We start from the raw sequence: 21,236 nt of genomic DNA, 5'->3' as shown, positions 1-21,236 counted from the left end.
GTTAGACAACAACATGATGGTGATGGTGATGGCAGAAGACGTTTCACCGTAGGAATTGTACTAACTTTACCTCGTTACATAGAGTTATTGTAATGAGTGAGATGGGAGTCAAATGGGTGGAGCACCAACACACATGCGAACACATGACAAGTGAGGCGTGAACTGTCGGTATACGCTACCGAGTGGACACAAAGGCGTATGCATGTTACACATGCCATGTATAAAGCACAATAGCGGTCCGTCAATTACACAGCACAGCCGATAAGTCCACTAACGGTAACTGTCCCCTTAACCCCCAGTAAGATGTTCATAGGTGCTTAGGCAGTAAAAGAAAATAGAGCCCCTATTATGTTTATGTTCACTCACTGACTCACTCAGAGCCCCGAACGCCAGAATAGATCACAATGACGAAAAAAAATAATAATTTGTGGTTTGCGACAAGATTATGCGAAGCAAATAAAGATTGCCAATAATAATCCATTGCTAACTGCGCATAGGGTTCTCTACAAATTTAATGTTGTACGTGGACGTCACGTTTATGAATTTCTTCTTGCGAAAAAAAAAGTCTCTTATCCCACATGTTAGTAAACTAGGTGATGTAAGAAACCAGAGCACATCATACCGCACGCGACACGAAAATGGAACGAAATTATAACGTCCTTCACATTTTAAATATATATATATATATATATATATATATATATATATATCTTTTTTCGTGATCAGCATTTTCTTCTAGCTTCTAACTTAGTCGCTGGGGTACGGGCGGGATGAATCTGCCTTTTGCTGCTTCTACCTGTATCACTTCGTTCCATTGAAAACAAAAAGTTCAAAAAAATTACACTTGGCTCTGACACTGTTCAGGACGTTCAGGACGACTGTTAAGTCTGTTGTGGTAACCCTAACAAGCCGTAAAAGAAAATTACTTTTCAGCTATTCCTATCAAGGTAATACTTAGTTGGTTGGGTTTAAGAAAAAATAAAATGGAGGTTTTGGCTTCACTAGTGTGAGGCCCGCAACTCCACATCACCTGCACCAGTTACTTTGGGTGAAAACTCCTGCAATGATGATGCCAATGAAGTGGAGGATGATGGTTATGATGATTAGTGGTGGTGGTGATTCCGACAGAAAACAATTGCACACACACTGAGATGTCGCAGAACGCGCAAACACGCAACACGCAAACAGTCGAACAGCAAAACTCACAAAACACACATAGGCTCAAAACTTATTGTCTGCATCAGTGTCCCGGGAAAATTTCACTACGGCTGAGAACGCCCGGTGTCTGATACTATGATTCCAGGGCTCAAGTGCTTTTGAAACACTGAGCGGACGACCGTCCACTGCTGCCAGCTCCGACTGTAGAAGGCGACGAGCTACTTCGGCGGCGGTAATACTTCTTTCCGTTCACCTTTTCCACGCGTGCAGTGGCAAATGCTGCACGATTCCGGAAAATTAAGTACGAGACTGCTACAGAAAGTGTGGGCGAAATTTGCCACAAAGGAACTGCTATTAAGCTCGAACCAAATTTAGAATAATATACATCGCGAAACGTATCTACAACCCCTGAATTAGTGCGATTTTCTGCGTGTGCAACAACTATATTATTGTTGGAACCAAGGCACCAGCAGATTATGGCCTAAATGTAGGAAGTGGAGTCGAATGCTGCCCTCGCCCGGTCACCTAACTAGCTCTTGACTGATTAAAAAAAAAAAAAAAACGAATAAATAAATCACACTTTCGCGCTATTAATGCGCCCGTTGCTAAATAAAGAGAAATTTTACCGACAATACTTAAGTACTGAAAGAGAAATTCTCCCAGGAGGGAAACACCCCATTGCTGCAATGACAGTATGAGTACACAGTGCCAGGTCGCGGCTTTTAGAAGATATGAGTGCGTAGATACCAAGGCTATGTCGTGTCCCTTAAACTGGTACTACGGTGGTGTCACTTACTGTCACTTACTGCTGAAAAACACTGTACTGTGTACTTACTGGTCAATGGTACTACGTAGCAATGCATCGCTAGCAAAATGAAACTGAACAAGAAAGCAATACACTTCAAAGGAATAGCAAAACTGGACAGAAACTCACCGACTTTGAAGGTGTTATTCCACAGCTTCCGGACGAGGGCACGCCCATCTAGAGGGTCCCCGCCGTCGGCTAATGTTTCATTCAATGACCAGCCATACATCAACACGCAATCATAAAATGCTGCGACCACAGGACTCATCTGGAGAGGTTCATTTCAAATGTTCAAGATGTACATCTCGTAAATATTACAATCGTAAGAAACAAGAAGTACATGAGTGACGATGAGATGAGGTGTTCCACAGCAACAATTGCAGTAGTCGAAAGAAAACAAACAAAGCTGTGTATGAACTGTCGATACCAACAAGGCCGAGAACGGTGTAATTACAGCCGGAGTATGTCGCAGTATTATATAAACCGTGCTACACCTGACTGCAGTACATGGTATAAATGCTTCCAGACATAGATACAGTGTTTGCCATTTTTGTTTATGTTGTACGTTTTTGTTTCACAAAAGTTCGAAAAGTGCTTTAGATGTAACTTACTAAGGAGAAAAAAGGTAGAAAATCCACCTAATAAATGAGGAAATGTTAAAGGAAGAGTGTGTTCTGAGTAAGAGTAATATGTTTTAAATTAAGAGTTTTGCAGTTTGGAGGGAAACAAGGCACTCATACTCATTGGAAAACATTTGAATCCTGCAGCCCACAAGAAAGGGCGAATAGAAGAACGCCAGTAGTTCACTTACATCAGATTCGTAGATATTCATGTCGTATTTATCCCTCGCAAACTTCATCAGCATGACCATGAAGTTTTTATACTCTTTACTCGTCGGGACCCTTACCCGCACGAGCATTAAGGATTGGTACATCTCTTTCGCAACCTGGAAAAATAAATAATGTCAATCGATTACCCAACATGCCATTCCTAGCTGACGGCTGGCTGAATTATATAAGATGGTGTCCGAAACAAAAGTAAAATGTCTGTGTGGCACTTCATTATGCAAGCCTCAAACGACGCCTACTCGAGCTTAGGAAAAAGAATGATGTGCCAACAGTTGTGGCCTGTCAACTGACCTTGCTACCGCATCTACAGCAACCATACCGGCATCGAACCCAAATATACACTGATGCTTCAGTCTCTCGTTGGATCGTCTGCTGCCCTTTGCATCCCAGAGGATGGAATTGAGCACGGATTCAACATCCCTCTTATGTAATCTGCCGAGGCCGAGGCATTCGCAATACTGGCCGCTTTGACACACGTCTCCTCGTTGGCGCCCAGGGTCTGGACGATCCTGACCGGCAGTATAAAGTGGCTATGGAGGCGCTGGTCTCTTACTCTGCTGCGGTCATCACTGACACCTACAGCACGATCATCGCCCTGCACTCCCTGCACGCTTGTATCCCTGGGACACGGCGTGGTATTCCAGTAGATTCCAAGCCATGTCGAGCTTTCTGGCAACGATCGTGCAGACGCTCTATAGCTCGGCATGCCCACGACGCTCAGCAGCCAACTGTCCTTCCCCTTAGGCTCTCTATGTGCCACCTGAAAATCCGCCGCTTTACTGCCAACTGCACGCAGCTCTTTCAGCAAGAAGCTATACGCACCAACGCCTTCCTTGAATACATTGACCCAGTAATAACACATGCTGTGCCTGGCCGCATCCCGCGCATCGCAGAGTCGTTGGTTCATCGGCTGCGGCTGAATGTGGCACGAACTCCGTCCCTCCTGTTTAAGATGAGCCAACTTCCATCACCTCCATCACCTTCCGTTTGGTTTGCGACGTACTCACTATTGTCCATTCTCCTGTCATCGTGTGCAGAGGTATGAATACTGCGATATGGTGGTGCCGGTACATTGATGCACATGGCAGAATATTTGAATCTTTAGTGGACGGATTTCACCTCACTGCTCTCGACGATGGGTTATCTACCTTCCTGCGAGGGCACAGTTGCCCGAACAGCATAGATGTAACCTTATGCTCCTCCGACATTGTTCGTCATATGGAGTGCTGCACGCACATATATATTTGCTGAGAAGCGATCACGTACCCATACTAATCAGCGACCGTCCATCAGCTTCGGAATGTAGGCGGCGACGTGTACGTGTAATGGATTGGAAGCATTACACAGGAATCAACCAAAGACGTAGCAGGTGCAGCTACTGTGGAGGATTTCGCTGTTGGTGTGAAAAAGGCTGAGGCAGCGACCACGGTCATTACAGTCCCAGCCACCTGCTCACGAATTGACCCGGAGTATGAAAGGATACGAGCAGTTCGTCGGGGGGGGACAAAGCCGAAAGGATATTTCGCCGATCCCGTCGTCAGGATGACTACCGCTGAGCATGCCGCTTGCAGCGCGTAATTCGGCGTCGTTTAAAAAAATTGTCTCGTCAACAGTGGCGCTCTTTTTGCACCACCATCTCTCCTTTTACACCCACGACATGCATGTGGGAGATAATTAGGACCGTGTATCAAACAACGTCACGCAATCACACCCTTTCAGAGCTCGGGCTATTCACCAGACTATCCGCATCCTCAGTGATGAGTGTATATAAAGTATTGCGGTGACCACCGGTGATGACGACGATGTACCCCTGCTGCCACGCCCTATACTACGCTGGCTCATTAGTTCTACCGGCACCGTCCTAGCGTGAGGCCACGAACATCTGCCCGCTGGGACATTCCATCATTGCAGGTCAGGACTCATGTAGGGGAACACCACCTCCTCTACAGTATCTCTGGACGATGGATCGGATCACGAGGAATACCGTGCTAACTGATGATGTGCTGTGTGCAGCCCTGGATGCTGACTTTAGTCAAGCAGAACTCGACGCCGCTTCAAAATCAAGGTGAGCAAAATTATCGCCTGGTCCTGACGGTACCACCTCTCAGCATATATCTAACACAGGGTGCTAACCCCGTCGCATCTTGAAACACGAAGAAAGTTCTAGAGATGGGAAGGAAGGCAACCATTGGATGCTTTCCGTGGCCCACGTGAGCGTGCTTGACTGTCAATCAAACCTCAGGTCAAGGTTACCGAGACGCGCGTACTTTGAAATATTTTCGTGACTTCGCACTTCAAAATGACGTTTTGGATGCTCGGGAGGATGGTGTCTTTGCAGATTTCGACAATGTAAACAGTTCTGGAGATATGGGGAAAGACAGCCGTAGACCGTTTCCTTGGACCACGTGACGGCGTGTGTTGTCAATCAAACCAAAGTTCATTCAGCTTTTGGCAGAAGTGCCATGACGTCAAAATGACGTTGCGCACCTTTTTCCCACCTAGAAAACTTCAAGGATAGATAGTGGCGAACTTTGAAATTTGTTAGAAAGATGGCAGCCGCTTTTGTTGCCGTGCCTTTACTACTGCGCCACTGTCTCCGCATTTACCATGAGTATGAAGACACGTTTGAAATGCGAAACGAGGATTTTCGCCGGTGTTACCGACTGTCAAAGCACACTGTTCGTTGGCTGTGTGACCATCTGCGTAGCGCCTATACTCTCAGAACAGAGGGGGGGGGGGGGGGGGGGGGGGGGGGGGTCGAGGTAGCTTGCCGTTGTTGGCCGCACTCAAGTGGGCATCGTCACGACTATAGCCAAAAAAAAAAAAGGAAAAGAAGGTGGGAGAAAGGGGAGTTGAGGACTTCAAAGAACAGAACAGAACTTCACTGCATAGCACGTTGTCCGCCAAGCATTACCACGAATGATAGGGTTACCGCTTCTGATTTGAAGAGAGAGAGAGAGGGGCGTACACCTTTTTGTAGCAATTTTGATATATGATAATTACTACAAAAAGGCGTACACCCCCTTTCTCTCTTTGAAATCAGAAGCGACAACCCTATCATCCGTGGCAGTGGTTTGCGCACAGCGTGCTATGCGGTGAAGTTCTGTTCTAAGAGGGTAAGGTTCACGAAAGATGCGCTCCACGTCACGGATAATGATATAATTGCGCACAAGATTGTTGTGTTCTCCACGCATTACACTGTACATCCCATGGTTGCAGGTTCCGTGATGTTCACTTGTTCTGATGTGGTTATCTTGCTGTACAATAATGAGGTTTTTCATTGAGACACGGTGACAGCTTTCCTTCTGATTGAGAGCTGCAGCCTAAACATGAGATGTACACAATAATTGAGACATGAACAGTGCATGTGCAGGGCGTTGGAAAGCGTCGGTGCCCTTCTTTGCAGCGGAGCAGCACCTAGAAATCAGCGCTTGCAAGTGCACGGACGCAGGGTCTTTTCCAGGGTCTTTTTTTATTTTTTTGCTATTGCATAACTTGACGGAGGACTGCCCTGCCGGCAACTTCCGCGAATTGGAACAACGGTTTTCCGTTTTCTGTTTACTATTACCAAGTCGCGAGGGTGTTTTGCGATGCTATGGGATCAATCTTCAAGTCATGCTGTTTCTGTATGTATTCGGTTTGGAAGCAACATTGATTCGATTCAAAAGTCGAACGTGTAATTCCGTATTCGATTCGAGACACAGTTATGCGCCTCGTTATCCGAAATATTCTAATGTTCGCACGTTTCAGAGAGGCGATTATGTAAGGAGGCGAGCAAGTACTTTGCATCACATTGCGTGAAGTAGATTTTATGAGTGGTTCTTATATGGTGAGCACTTCGAGCAGTCTGGTCCGCCTTCTCGTTTCCACTGATACCACAGTGCCCTGGGATCCACTGGATGATGATGTTGTGACCCTTTGTTTCTGCAGAGTTGTATGCAGTCCTAACACTGTAGACGACCGGGGCAAGTGAGGATGTCGTCGAACCTTGCATTGCTTTGAGGCCAGATTTTGAGTCAGGGAAAATAACCCATGAGCCCAAAAATGTGTAGGAGAGCTTCCTCGATGGCGTAGAGGTCTGCAGCAGTTGAGGACGTCCTGTGAGACAGACGGATCGCACGGTGCTCTCCCGATGACGGAATGACGAATGCGCATGTCGACGACCCTTGTGATGTGGACGCATCTGTGAATATCTGCTGGAGTTCGGAGTACTGAGGAACCACATCCCGTGCGAGCTATATTACAACAGGCCCTGGAGTGGCCTTCTTTGATTTGAGGTCTGGCACTTCTGGTGACACTGTAGGTAGTTTCAGCGTCCAGAAGCGAATGGGAGCTGTACGCAGAGGCTTGAACTGGGGTATTTCGTGGAAGTAGGGCCCCAGAGCTTGGTGAATGCTCGACCTTGTTCGCGTACGCATCCAGCGGGCCAACGGGTGCTTGACATGTCGAGACACCAAACGTGTATAATGTCTGAGCGATGATGCCTGCTTTTCAACGTGGTTATGGCAGGTTTACCACATTGTCTGCCCAAAAATGTGCATATTAGTATGTATATGTACGCCGACGACATATGTCTATGGTCTTCTACCAGTGTATAATTACCAGCATTCCAGCAGCGCCTCCAGAATGCATTAGATTGTACAGTTGCCATTTTAACCGAAAGGGGCATGGATGTATCCGCGAAGAAGACTGCCTTCCTTTTACAAAAAAGAAAAAGAAAAGACACAGTTTCAACTGAGACTTAATGACCAGGAGATAAAGAGTGTGTCACCTCACCGGTTCTTGGGAATACTTATTGATGCGCAGCTTTCATGGGCATCATAAACACCCACTAGCACGCAAAATTATGCGTCGAAACTCCCGCTTCCTCACAGCGATTCCTCCACATCATCGAGCTTTGCCAAAAGCGACCCCTCCACAATCGACTCAGCATCCCCTTGGACATTTATGCTACCTGAAATATGTGTAACTGTGCCCGGTGTGCACCGAAGGTCAGCTCTGCCATCTGCTGCGCTGAGGCAGTACTGTATATCCGTAATGGAAAATAACTAGAACAGGAAAGCTATTTTTCATGGATCGACGACAGCAGTTGGGTCTGCGTCTGGCCTTGTTGTCCCCGAACACAACAGGGAAGGAATGACACGGCTATCCCACAGAGCATTCTCAACAACGAACAACGGCAGAACTAGTCGCCGTACAACTCGCTCTTCAACATGTGGCTGCATACCCGTCTGCAGTGCAATGGATCATATACAGGGTGTCTCAGTTAAATCCCCGGGCTAAATAATTCGCGAACGGGTACACCAATAGACGAACTTTCTTTTTTACAAGTATCTGTTCCATACCACCTACAAGCTGCGCACCGTGTGAATGAGTGGGAGGCACACTCATTATTTAAATAGAAATTCAAGAGTTTCGTAAAAAAAAAATATAACTTCTAAAGCAGGGCGCTGTCGGCATTAATGTGGGGACTACCCCTTTTGGGACCTTCAGTGGACACCTTTTAGAGGAAAATCTGCCACCGAAGCGGGTCATTTGCTGCAGTAATTATATGGTTTCGGCTTACATATTTTTGTCGCGGCTGGTCGCGGTGAAGCGGAAAAGGACGCTCTTCCACTCCCTTATCGATCAATGAATTATGTCCTTACATCAATGAATTACTTCCTTTTGCGCTTCACCGCGACCAGCCGCGACAAGATATGTAAACCGAAACCAATTAATTACTGCAACAAATGACCGGCTTCGGTGGCAGATTTTTCTTTAAAAGGTGTCCACTGAAGGTCCCAAAAGGGGTAGTACCCATTTTAATGCCGACAGCGCCCTGCTTTAGAAGTTATGTTTTTTTACGAAACTCTTTTGAATTTCTATTTAAATAATGAGTGCCTCCCACTGATTCACACGCTGCGCAGCTTGTAGGTGGTATCGGACAGATACTTGTAAAAAAGAAAGTTCGTCGATTGGTGCACCCGTTCGCGAAATATTTAGCCCGGGGATTTAACTGAGACACCCGGTATTGGCAAAAGGGCAAGGGTGCAGGCCAGCTGAAAAAATTTGGAACCCGAGAAAGGGACAGAGGAGGGACGACACGACACGTTCTCGAGAACGTGTCGTGTCGTCCCTCCTCTGTCCCTTTCTCGGGTTCCAAATTTTTTTACACCCGGTATAGTGATTCCAAGGCTGGACTACAAGCCATAATATAATTCCTACGTAATGGGTGTATGGTTCTCGCAGTCCACGACATTCTGACTGTGTACATGCAATCCAGGGATGCTGGCCATGACATCATACTTCAATGGATTCCTCGAAACGCAGGCATACGGGGGAATGAAGCGGCTGATGAAGTAGCGGATCTAGCACATCTGTTCTCATCAAAACCTAATGAGGCTTTATTCGGCACAAACACACATGGACTGTGTCTTTTTTTTTTTCGAGTATAGGAAAGGCAGTCTTCTTGGCGGGTACATCCATGCCCCTTTCTGTCAAAAAGGCAACTGTACAACCTAATGCATTCTGGAGGCGCTACTGCAAGCGCCGTACGCCAAAGCAGATGTGCAAGACATATCGAGGTTTCTTACACAGATTATGACTAGACAGCAATAGCTACAAGGCGACGGGAACTCCTCGTTGCTCCATCTAGTACCTGGAACTGAAATTCAGAGTTCCGTCCACGTTACCTCGGTCTATCCAGACGCTCTTGAACAGGTTCCGTACGGGCGCCAATTCCTCCATAAAATTGAGAAGCTGATTCAGCAAACTGTACACTTTGTGCACTGTGGAGGACACTGAGCACATTCTCGAGCACTGTTCTCAAAGGGCTACCATGAAATCTGCTCTCGACCGACTAGACAACTGCAACTTTGACCTCGTAAAAGTGCTGGGTCCTTGGCCACCTGACCCGAGGAATGCTGCCTTGTCAGTGCTTGTGATATTTACTCGGAGCAGCACCTTGGAGTCAGTCTATTAGTTCCGTGTGATTCATTGTACGCTACGTTAACCGATGACTTGGCCTTTTGGGTCGCGAAAGCGGCGGGTTTTTTCTTTTCTGTTTTTCGTTTCTTTGGGGGGGGGGGGGGTCTTTTATGGGAGTAGCCGAATTTGTCGTGTGACAAATTCAATCTATCCCTATTATGTTTTTCCGCCAACATCAACACCATTTTCGTACCACGTAGATGTGTCTTCCTAGTGTAGTGGCATGGCGATTATGTCTCAAGATATGTCTCTTGGGAGTCAACATGCATTTAAAATGCATATCCGTCACAAACAAATGACTGCTATTCTAATGACGGTGAGCAGTGAGGGCTTACCTTGTTCATTCGATCGAAAGGCTTGTACCAAGAAAGATCGTTTGACGCCGATTGACTGCTGATCAGGTTGACGTTGAGGAATACGAAGTCCCCGTTTCCCATGCCCAATGTGTGCGCCAAGAGCATGATGCGGCGAACCATGTCCCCATTGCAAAGGATGACAAAGACTGCGAAGAGTTAAAAGGCCACTGTTACTTGCACTGCACCACACCTTTCATGACGTACGTACACTGTCTGCATGGGTACACCAGATATTAGACTAGATTACATTAGATATAAAAAGAAAGCGGTACACCACGAATGTCATTGGTTACTAAGTGCGGATATGGTGATACTCTTCCCGCCACTTTTGTTTTTTTCTTCTACGTACACTCTTAAAACTGAACTTCACCACATAGCACGCAACTAGCCAACCATCATCTCGAATGATATCGTTATCTGCCCTGATTTGCTGAAAACGGGAGGCGTACGCCTTTTCTGTGACAATTATGAACAGCATAAGTGTCACAGAAAAGGCGTACGCCTCCCGTTTCCAACAAATCAGGGCAGATAACGATATCATTCTAGGTGATGGTTGGCTAGTTGCGTGCTATGCGGTGAAGTTCATTTTTAAGAGTGTACCTTTGTGCTGTACTACTATACACTGTTAAAACAGAACTTCACCACATAGCACTCTCCTAACCAACCAGCATACTGAATGATATCATTCTGTGTCATGATTTGTTCTAAACAGGGGGGAGGTGCCTATCTGGGACAAGATAATCTGTCCCAGATAGGCGCCTCCCGGCTGTTTTGAACAAATCATGACACAGAATGATATCATTCGGTATGATGGTTGGTTAGGAGCGTGCTATGTGGTGAAGTTCTGTTTTAACAGTGTATGGAAAGACCAATCGTAATTCCATGTTGAAAGCTAAAAACAGCAATGTTCGGAAGATGCGTAAGAGGGGGGTAGTATGTAAAGGTAAAATGCACGAGGATCTTGGTCCAGTTATGAGGACCTGCACTCTTAAAAATGAACTTCACCGCACAGCACGCTCCTAGCCAAACAACATCTCAAATGATATCGTTATCTGCCCTGATTGGTTGAGAACGGGAGGCGTACGCCTTTTCTGTGACAATTATGAACAGCATAAGTGTCACAAAAAAGGCGTACGCCTCCCGTTTTCAACAAATCAGGGCAGATAACGATATCAATCGAGATTACGGTTGGCTAGGAGCGTGCTATGCGGTGAAGTTCATTTTTAAGAGTGTGCTACTCCGCATTCATTTGTTGTGGCATGTAATAGCCATTAGAGGAGGTAAGAACTCCAATCTGCATGTATTTCGTTACGGGTTTAATAGATGTAATATTGTTCTTCTACGCTTCGTAATTATATTTACCAATTTATTGTTCAATTCTTCTCCTTCATAACGTGTGCAGAGTTGATACAAAAAAGCACTTTTTTTCGGATACGGGCGAGTAGACGCACCGCCATCCAGATACCTCAATCCATTGTTACTTCATCTGAAGAATTGTATCACGCAATCAGACGCCAAAGCGGAGGTACACACAACATTCTGCTTTACACTCTTAAAAATGAACTTCACCACATGGCACGCGCCTAGCCAACCATCATATCGAATGACAACGTTCTCGTCCCTGATTTGTTGCAAACGGGAGGCGGAGCCTATTTTGTAGCCACAATGCGGTACATACACAATAGGCTCCGCCTCCCGTTATCAACAAAGCAGGAGCGAGAACGTTGTCATTGGGCATTGTCAAGTGCGCTCTACACATGAGAAGAGGCAGTGAGAGGGAAGGAGGGAGGGCGCCGCCGTAGCCAATGGACTTTCCGAGTGGAGTAACAGGGAGAGGAGATATGCGCACCATAGGTGGGGAAGTTACTTTTATTTTGTAGTGCACTACCGCTACTCACTACTTTTTCGAAAAGTAACGCGTTACGTTATTCGTTACTGTTGCGGTAGTAGGTAACGCGTTACTAACGCCGTTACTTCTGATAAGTAATGCCGTTACTTTTGCATTAGTTCACCAGTTGTCCTTATAATATGTACCATTTTTGGTTGAGTCACATAAGTGCATTCCGCAAATCAATACAAGCGACGTTGGGCACAAACAAGGGTCACGCATGAACACAACTTACATGCACGACTTACTGCAACGCAGGAGTAGTTGATGTTCAAAATTTTCATCGGTGAGCTTAGCCCGTTGGGCTGAGAGGACGCATAATGACCAGTGAGTGCTCTTTGTCAAGGTTGATAGAGACGGTTACCTTTTATCTCATACCGTACAAATCCAAACAACCAATTCCTTGGTATTTGTTACTTGTTCAGAGGGTAGAGGCTATTTTTCTGCCGCTTTTGCCCTATTCGTCCGAAAAATACCAGAGGGAGTGAAAAACAGAGGTGGTAAACAAAGGTGACACCTCAACCAGAGTAGGTCAACAACACTTCTTTTTCGTTCTTCGTGGGTGTCGATGTGACCTTCTTGTCATTGTTGAAGATGAATAGAAAAAATCGGGGATTTTCCCGGATTCTGCAGGCACCGGTCCTCGCTCAAGCTTTCAAGTTTCCAAACACGCAGTAACGCATAACGCCGTTACGCGTTTGTTGTTAAAAATGTAATGACGTTACGTTACTCATTACTTTTCTCCCAAATGTAATGCGTTACCATATTTCACTACTCGAATGTAACGCGTTACCGGTAACGCACTACTTTGTAACGCGTTACTCCCCACCTATGCGCAGAACGCTCGGTTACTTCCAGAGCGTATACAAAAGGTGTCACAGCCAGCAAGTTAAAATCGCCGTTTGGAGCCGACACAATCGGCGGGCTAGCTTGGTAGAGTTCATAGCCCCTTTAAAAACTTGCGTCACTGGGACACTAGTGATGTCAAAGTCAACACAGTCAAAGGCGAAAAACCCATTCCGTGTCCGTCAGAAATCGTATTTTCTATGGCATAACGCTCTGATGCTGGATTGTTCATCTCATCATTGTCTCATTATATGTGTGTGTGTGCGCGGGAGTCTTCTAGGGCTTTCAGAGAGTGAATGAGCCAGTGGTGATCCCGCGTAAAGCTCAGCGCAAACACGATCTCACATATGCGCGCACAGCAGGTTAAAGGCACAGGCGCTCTGGTATAGTGCTGGACAAAAGTTTACGGAACACGCTCAGGCGTAGTCCTTCCTCGGAGTGATACGCTAGTAGCGAATGGTACCGTGCCGGACTTGCAAACAGGTGACTGGGTTACCTAGTCACATGTCTGTAAGTCCGTACGGTCCCATTCCCTGCAAGCGTGTCACTCTGAGGAAGGAATGCGCCGGAGCGTGTTCCGTTAACTTTTCTCCGGCACTACATGGTGACGAAAATTATAAAAACCCGAGCCACGGTGAACTAAAGGCGAACTACAAAACGATCTCAGACACCTCAGTATTCAGTTGAAACGGTGATATAAAGTGTTGTCTTATATGTAATCTACTCCAAATGATTGCGAAATAGAAATATGTAACAATGGAACAAAGGCCTGACCTATATAGCGAACTTCTTTTATTTGCCTTAGTTTTCCCTCATTCTGCTAAATACCAACCCATCACCATCCCATGTATCTGTGTGTGTGTGTGTGCTAAATACTTAAAGCGAATGGTAAGATCAAATCTCATTACATCGCATCTGATGCAAGCTCAGACCTCCTACATGCATAGTCAGCATATTATAATGCACTGCACTAGGTATACATCTCAAAGAGCTACACTGAGAGCTATAGGGCTGTTCGGCTGGGCCAGAGGGCGCTCCTGATTACGGCATTCAGCGCCACTTGTGGCGATTGTGCTAAGTTTTCCAAAGTAGCGTGCTCTCTCATCACGCACATGGTATGCGCTGTGTCAGAATGGCCAAGGTGTGTTGTGCTTTTGAATAAGGCAAAATGGACCGAGGATTGTTGCCCCGTCAAGTCCGAAGAAGAGAAACCGTCACCAGCGGCGCGTTTTCGGCGCACGGCAGAATATTATCGGACAGGCTCGAAATACGAGTAAAATGTGCCTCCCAGGTGCCGTAGATCTACTAGCTCTGAGTGAAACCTGACTGAAGAATAAAGCCTGAATGCATATAGTTGGATATATCTGGTTTCAAATGTTTTACTCAGGTTTACAAAGAGCATGTGAGAGCCGGTGGAGTAATGATTTATGAAATGAATGGAGCGAGCGCTACGAATGTTTGTCAGCAGCCAGAAGCCGGCTCTTTTTATGAGCGTTACATTCTTTCTTTTCCCTCTTTGATTACTTCAACTCAAGCTACCACTTGTAACATATCATTGACTGTTTCGGAAGAGAGGAATATGGAAGTCAGATCAGAACAATCATCAGAACAGGGATTTCGATGCATTCGCGGCTGAGATTACTGACTTCGAGACACTTGACTGCAATGAGAACTAACTTAATGAGAGACATGTCCCGACTACAACAGAACTTTCATAATACAAGCACCAACTGCAATGACTCCCGGTGGATCCTGCGTACGTATGATGATTTAGGGATTCACATGCATTCGCGACATCTCGTACTTCTCCTATGCCTGGCATGCACTCGCTATCTGGGAATTTGTTCCACCTATATCTGTAGAATATGTAACTAAGAATTAAAAAAAAATAAATGCATAGTCCACATTACTCATGATTTTCACATAGTACTACGCAACCCCAGACATAGGTCTACGTCTATGACAGAGTAGCCTAGACGCAGGCGAGCTGGTGGACAACATTCATTATGAAAAATGCCTGAGCGTGGGGCACCAAGAAGATACAAAGGCCAAACAGCTCAAGTTTATAAGCTTGCAGAATCACACAGCAGCTATCAGCTTGAGTTTGAATGTAAAAAGAAAAGAAAAACAGATATGATCTTGGGGTCTTTGCATGATCTTGGGGTAATTAGTAGTAGTAACTTATGAATAGTGGATAATTGTGGACTTCTTGTGAACATGTGGATAGTGGACTTGTGAATTGCGAACATGTGAGTAGAGCACCTGAGAAGTAGTTTTTGGGGGTGGGGTGGGGGTGGGGGTGAGAATTTATGTTAGGAATAGCAGAACAAGTCGGGAGACGAGTTCAATTTCCCCTCGTTTTTTTCCTAACAAACAAACAAACAAACCTCCTACACGCAAGTACGGCTCGTGGTCATCTCTGCGAAAGAATGAATAGAAGTAGGGCGGGGTAACAGATCATAAAAAGGAAAGGCAGATTCACCTAGCTGTGGCACCCGTGGGTCTGTTGAGTACGCTGAACACATCTTATTATCCTGTCCACGGTATCAGCAGCACAGATAATCTCTACAAGCTTCCTTAGCTCGGCTGGATGGCAGACCATTCGATGTTGTTAAGGTTCGGGCCCTTGGACACCCGACCGTCAGTTCCATGCCATGCAGGCATTTGTGCGATTTTGCGCGGACTCCGAGTTGGCGGACACGGTGTGACTGACAGTGTGTGTGACAGTGTGTGTGAGTGACTGACTGACTGTCTTTGTCTGACCTGTGATCCTGAGTAGCCGGCTCTCGTAATGAGTGCCCATTTCTCCATTTTTTTCTTCTCAACTCAACCCAACTCAACAGATCACATGATAGAAAGAAAAGCCCATATGCCTGAGCGGGTCTCTGGATCTTTATAAGCACACAGGGTGTTTTTTTTTAATTCTTTTACTCCGTTCGCGTATCCCCGGGAGAAACCTTAGTCCCTGTATTTTGTCTCCACCTCCACACTTGCAGGCTCCAGTGAGGCTCACTCGTTGGATTGTAAGACGGCACAGATGATAATCACGCCAGTGTGGCCTGGGTTGGACGAGATTTTCAGGGTGAAGGCGGCAAAAGGTGACGTGAATGTAATACTTTAGTGTCATCTTTGCCTTCCCAAACGAAAATGACTCAGTGCATCCCACACGTCGTATTCGAATTTCAAGAAGCGTTCTCAGGTAAGCGTCATAAATATTTTTGTTAGCTGTAGCAGTTACCGTGTCTCGGGGGGATATGTTTAACAGAATGAAAAGAAAGAAAAATGTCAGCCAGGCTAATGCCGGCTTGCTATTCCAAAAGAAACTCAAAATAAACACAAAAAAAAGAAAGAAAGAAAAGTAAAAAGTAAAAAAAAAACAAAACAAAAACAGTTAGTCCAGCACAAGCACGACATGGCACAAGAAAGCCCAGTCAGAGGCCAGACGCAAGGCCCGAGTCTTTGAGGAAGCGGAGCAGGGCTGTGGTGAGTATCGAGAAACATACGTTAAAGGCACTGCTTTTCACTAGTCATCCCCATATCATCGTCATCATGTATTTCTCTCTCTCTCTCTTTTCACTAATCAGCCGAATACCTTGTGGAGCCAATGTCGTGTAATGAGGAGGAAGCCCGATAACTTTGGCTGATTTGATGGTTTACAACGGTGTGTGTGTGTTTGGGGGGGATGTGTTTACTAGTGAAAGAAAAGGAAAGGTTAGCCATGCAAAGAGCTAGCTTATATAACGGCTTATAGACGTTGGTGCAGCGTTTATCAGTTCACATAAAGTCACAATCGCGCTGACGTCGTGTAACCTCCCAACAGTAGTGCGTATACAGGGTGTTTCACCTAAGACGATAAAAAATCCTAACTGGCTACGTATACTCGCTGCGGGATTGTGAGACTTTCGGCAATTACCTTCTAGAAACTTTTGCCACCATTTAGGAAGACTTCGGACAATTTTAATTGACGGAAATTTATTTTGTTCAATTGAACTTTGAAAATTGCCAAGCGAACCTCACTTTTTTTTACAGAAACATTAAGTCCTCCACGGATAACCACAGACCCAACAAAAACTATGCAGAGTACACTCTTAGAAATGAACTTCACCGCATAGCACGCTCCTAGCCAACCATCATCTCGAATGATATCGTTACCTGCCCGGATTTGCTGAAACCGGTAGGCGTACGCCTTTTTTGTGACAATTATGAACTGCATAAGTGTCACAAAAAAGGCGTACGCCTCCAGTTTTCAACAAATCAGGGAAGATAACGATATCATTCGAGATTATGGTTGGCTAGGAGCGTGCTATGCGGTGAAGTTTCATTTTTAAGAGTGTATTTTTTATCACCTCAGGTGAAACACCCTGTATAAGGGGATAAAAGCAGCTTGAATTTACAGACACAAAAAAGGAACATCAACTTCGCTACTCATCAGGCGCGTCCTATTTCCAATACATGCATAAAACAAAGGTGGCTGTATTTGATGCAGCCATGCCTTTCCACAGTAATCTTTCAGTCTTGCCACAGAGGATCTCTCGAGGAAACGCACCAAAAATAACCGATGCTCATTTCGAGTACCAACTATTCTTCAAAGTGAATTCCACGTAAATTGTCGGACCGAATAAAGTACGTGTCAAATTTGATTTTGACATGGTTGTGACTCTGTAATAGCATTGTAACGTAAGAGCAACTCGTTACTGTCGAGTAACGGGAACGCGTCCCTTTTGCTGCTTTGGTAACGGGTAACGTATTTAGTTCCTTTTTTTTTTTTTTTTCGTGGTAACTTGTACAAGACTGGAAAGGAGGAAGCAAAAGAAGAACCAAAGAAAAGAAGCAAAAGAGAAAACAGGAACCAAAAGAAGGTATCAAAGGCTTACTATGCTAACGCATTTCCAAAGGATCCACCAATGGATCTTCCTAAATTTCTAATGTCGCCGTGAAGTCCCATATCATAACATGCGACGATGTTGGATGGATTTACCGAATGGTGCATGTTGGGAGCTACGCTCGATCAAAGTGCGCTGTGCAACACAGGCTATGCGGAGCAGTGAGGTCAGTCAGGTCAGTCTGGAATCGTGCTCTGGTGAACAGAGTGTGCCATGCGAATGAGTGTTGATGATAATGCTAGCTCTATAGATATTTTTATTTGGTCGCACGCTCTTGTGAAGTCGGCCGAGGTGCGGTGGCTCATGTTTGCGTCACCACGAAACCAAAGCAGTATGTGAACATGCTGTTCGCCCGTCTTGCTTATCCGCAAAAATACGACACTGTGCTGGACAAAATTTTGCACGTGGAAATCGGTTAAATCGGTTAACGGCTCTAGGATGGCCCTTTTAAGAATTCTCGCTCACACTAGCTCGCCTGCTTCGTTGTTTGGTCGAAAATAGATATACGGCGGTTTACTAAAGTTCCTACCTCTTGCTCGGTCCCGTGCTGTCTTGAGACGTTTGGTGATCGCTTCCGGCGGATCGTGTCTGCTGAAGTAATAGCGCTCACTGAAGAACTCGTATTGCGGCACCCTCTTAATGGACTGTTCGATGCTTTTCGATGTAAGCATGTCCTGGAGGCTGGTTTCATCAACGAGGAATGCTATGTGGTGCCAGTCGAACTCCCTCAAGACGGTTATCAAAAACGCGCTGATGCGATCAAGCGAAAAGCTCATCCGTGTCAGAGTCGTGTAGATTTCCTTCCGTATGAAGCTATCGTCAAGGCCTCCAGCGGTGTAGGCTGGAACATTCCAGAAGGACGCCATTCTTCCGACGTGGTCCAGTGCTGCGCTGCATCCTGGACCAACAAAAGCTGTGGCTCCTTGCTGGTAGTAAATTTCCGCCGCCAGTGCGCCGGCATAGTGCTCTAGACATGTTTGGCTACTGTTGCGAACCACCAGTTGGAAGTTTATGTGCGGAAACAGGCGACTAACACTTTGGACAGCGAGGCCTACGGCCGGAATGATCACGTTGGAATCGAACGTTAGCTCTGAGCTGTTGAGGAAGATGCTTACTATGGTGGCGTTGAATACATAACTGGCAGGCGCAAGCTGTATAACGCTAGCGCTAAACAGGATCCATCTCATCATGCTGCAGACCATGGTTCAACGTTCCAGCTTGCCCTTCGGTGAGTGTGCTGGAGGAGGCTACAAAACACTGAAGCTCTCTTCTGCAGGAGCGACCGATTTGGGATTTGATGGTCTCCTAGCGTGTCATAGCGCGCTACCACTGACAAGTGGCGTGTCAATGAAGGGTACGATTAAAATTGGACCGAGGCAATTCCAACTTCCGTCGCGACGGATGGCGTACACGGCTCATGTTGCAATGGATGATGGTTCATGACAGCTACATGACCTTTTGTGCCGAAAAGTTTTGAAAACGAGGTTAGTTGGTAGGGCATATCGGCATATTAGAATTCGCAGGGGAATATCTGCCATTGTTTGACTGATCCATACTTGAAGTCGCCGCGAGGTCCATCAGAAGACGTGAACGTTTTTTGCGTATAGTGTTAATTATACAGTCTGACGCCCTGCTCTTTAATAAGTATTTTTGCGCTTTCGCTCCCTCGGCTAATGTTTCCAGTGAAGTTCTATACTAAGAAAACAGGATTTCGTAAAGCAAAAAAAATTAAAAAAATGCAGCCGATCTTTATGGTCGAATGAGCCTTACTAAATTGGAACCTTACGCCATAGTAGTGGAGACCGGGGAGAGTTGTGGTGGTGGTGGTGGTGCTGGTGTGATGTTATAAGGAAGAGGAGTGAGGTCTGCCTGCTAAGATAAGGCGGCAAAAAGGAGTTTCACTCCTTTGTGAAAGGGGAGGGGGAGAAAGGGGAGTAAAAGAGAAAGTATATAGAGGGTCAGAAAATAAAAGAAATGGGAATAAATTAGAAACATAGAGATAATGAAATTACTAAGAAGGGAGGGAGAGAGAAGGAAAGCGTTTACGACAGTCCCACAGAGGAAACGAAAGCTAGGAGCGTGCGTCTCGCGCTTTTCTAGTGATGTGGGTGGGACCCTGCGGGTACAAAATCTCGTCTAGAGCGCCACAGGGAAGCGATAAGGCACTGAAACTCGAGATCAATGTGTCTGTGGCTGCTTGAGACTCTGCACAGTCCATGATGATGTGCGCCAGGTCACCGAAACAGAAACAAGTCTCAGGGCGCGGCGATGACGCGAAGCCCAGTTTGTAGCGAAAGGCGCGTGTCATAACGGACTTGCATCGGTGTGGAGAAGGGTAGATCGCTTCCGGTTGAGATCCTTCACGAGGCATGGTTGGGAGAAATGTAGCACTTCCGGATAAGCCGTGAGACGGACTTCTCGGACGTACGCAGAGAACTGCTTCCTATTATTCCTATATTCCTATCCCTACCCTATATTCGTGGGTTCAGAGGTGCAGGGACCTCAGGAGGAAGCTTGTGGTAGCTGTTGGCGATCCGGTCAGCTGTTTCGTTGCCGGATATTCCTGCATATGAAGGAACCCACTGCAAACCCACGGTAATACCGTTGTTCTTGATTTGTTTCCATATCTCCAATATGGTATGGTATGGTCGTCGATGCGGGGGTTGTCACACGGGTCATTGCCACAATTGCTACTTAAAGAAAACGAAGCAGAGCAGCTGAGCCATTTTCCCGCTGTTTGTTAGCGGCACTGGCAACCACTAACTGAAGAAACTTTCATTGTCAAGGCAATTATGGCAAGCTGCACACAGCACAAGACTTGTTTCAGTGACGAGTAAGTAAAATTTTCCGTTCTTGCACTTTCCAAATTTTGCACGACGCACACTAAAACTCTAAAGAATGCACGTGTTCGTAATGTTTATTCAGCTTTCGGAAATCTTTTCATGGATTTTCAGTGGAATACGTTCTGCTGAGGTAAAGTCACTGCGGGTGTCGTAGGGTCAGTTCTTCTATATCTGTTGGGGTACTTTGTCACGTGTATGCTTCAACTGGTAAGGCGACTGACAGCGCAAACTAGATCCGCGAGAAAGTGTTTCAGTAGCTTTTTAGTACATCTTAGAGGTCGTGTAATAATTTAGTGCCGCTTTTTACATTTACAATGCCGGTCTACAGCCAGTAATGGTTAGCTTGCAGTGCACCCATGAATCCTGTACGGCTAGGACAGACGTGTACATTGTGCAAATGTAAGGCTTAAGATAATAGGTTATCTTCGGCTCGTTTAGTTTGTTTTCCATACGCACTTCCAATGGGTATTCCATTCGTTACATCTCGCACAATTGAGATTAAGAGAAAATGCAGCTGAGGCAACCTGCACCAGCCCGTGTGACAACCTGCCCCGCTACTGAAGCGTATTTGTCACACTTGACGCCCTCCGCGCAAATTATATCTGTTTTTGAAGCCAGCTTCAGTTTAATATGTGCGTTG

At 45.9% G+C, this 21,236-nt stretch overlaps 1 protein-coding gene across 1 annotated transcript; it reads right to left on the bottom strand.

Annotated features, from left to right (window-relative positions):
- Positions 1-1,306: 1,306 nt before the first annotated feature.
- Positions 1,307-18,955, bottom strand: LOC135384850 (atrial natriuretic peptide receptor 1-like). Its single transcript, XM_064614034.1, has 5 exons — positions 18,283-18,955; positions 10,116-10,282; positions 2,775-2,909; positions 2,093-2,231; positions 1,307-1,437 (listed from the first exon to the last, which is right to left on the bottom strand). The coding sequence occupies exons 1-5, from the start codon at positions 18,953-18,955 to the stop codon at positions 1,307-1,309; spliced, it is 1,245 nt and encodes a 414-aa protein (XP_064470104.1).
- Positions 18,956-21,236: the final 2,281 nt, after the last annotated feature.

Source organism: Ornithodoros turicata, chromosome 2 (genome assembly GCF_037126465.1).
Source record: "Ornithodoros turicata isolate Travis chromosome 2, ASM3712646v1, whole genome shotgun sequence".
Lineage (NCBI taxonomy): Eukaryota > Metazoa > Arthropoda > Arachnida > Ixodida > Argasidae > Ornithodoros > Ornithodoros turicata.
This window is presented reverse-complemented; position numbering and strand designations above follow the sequence as displayed.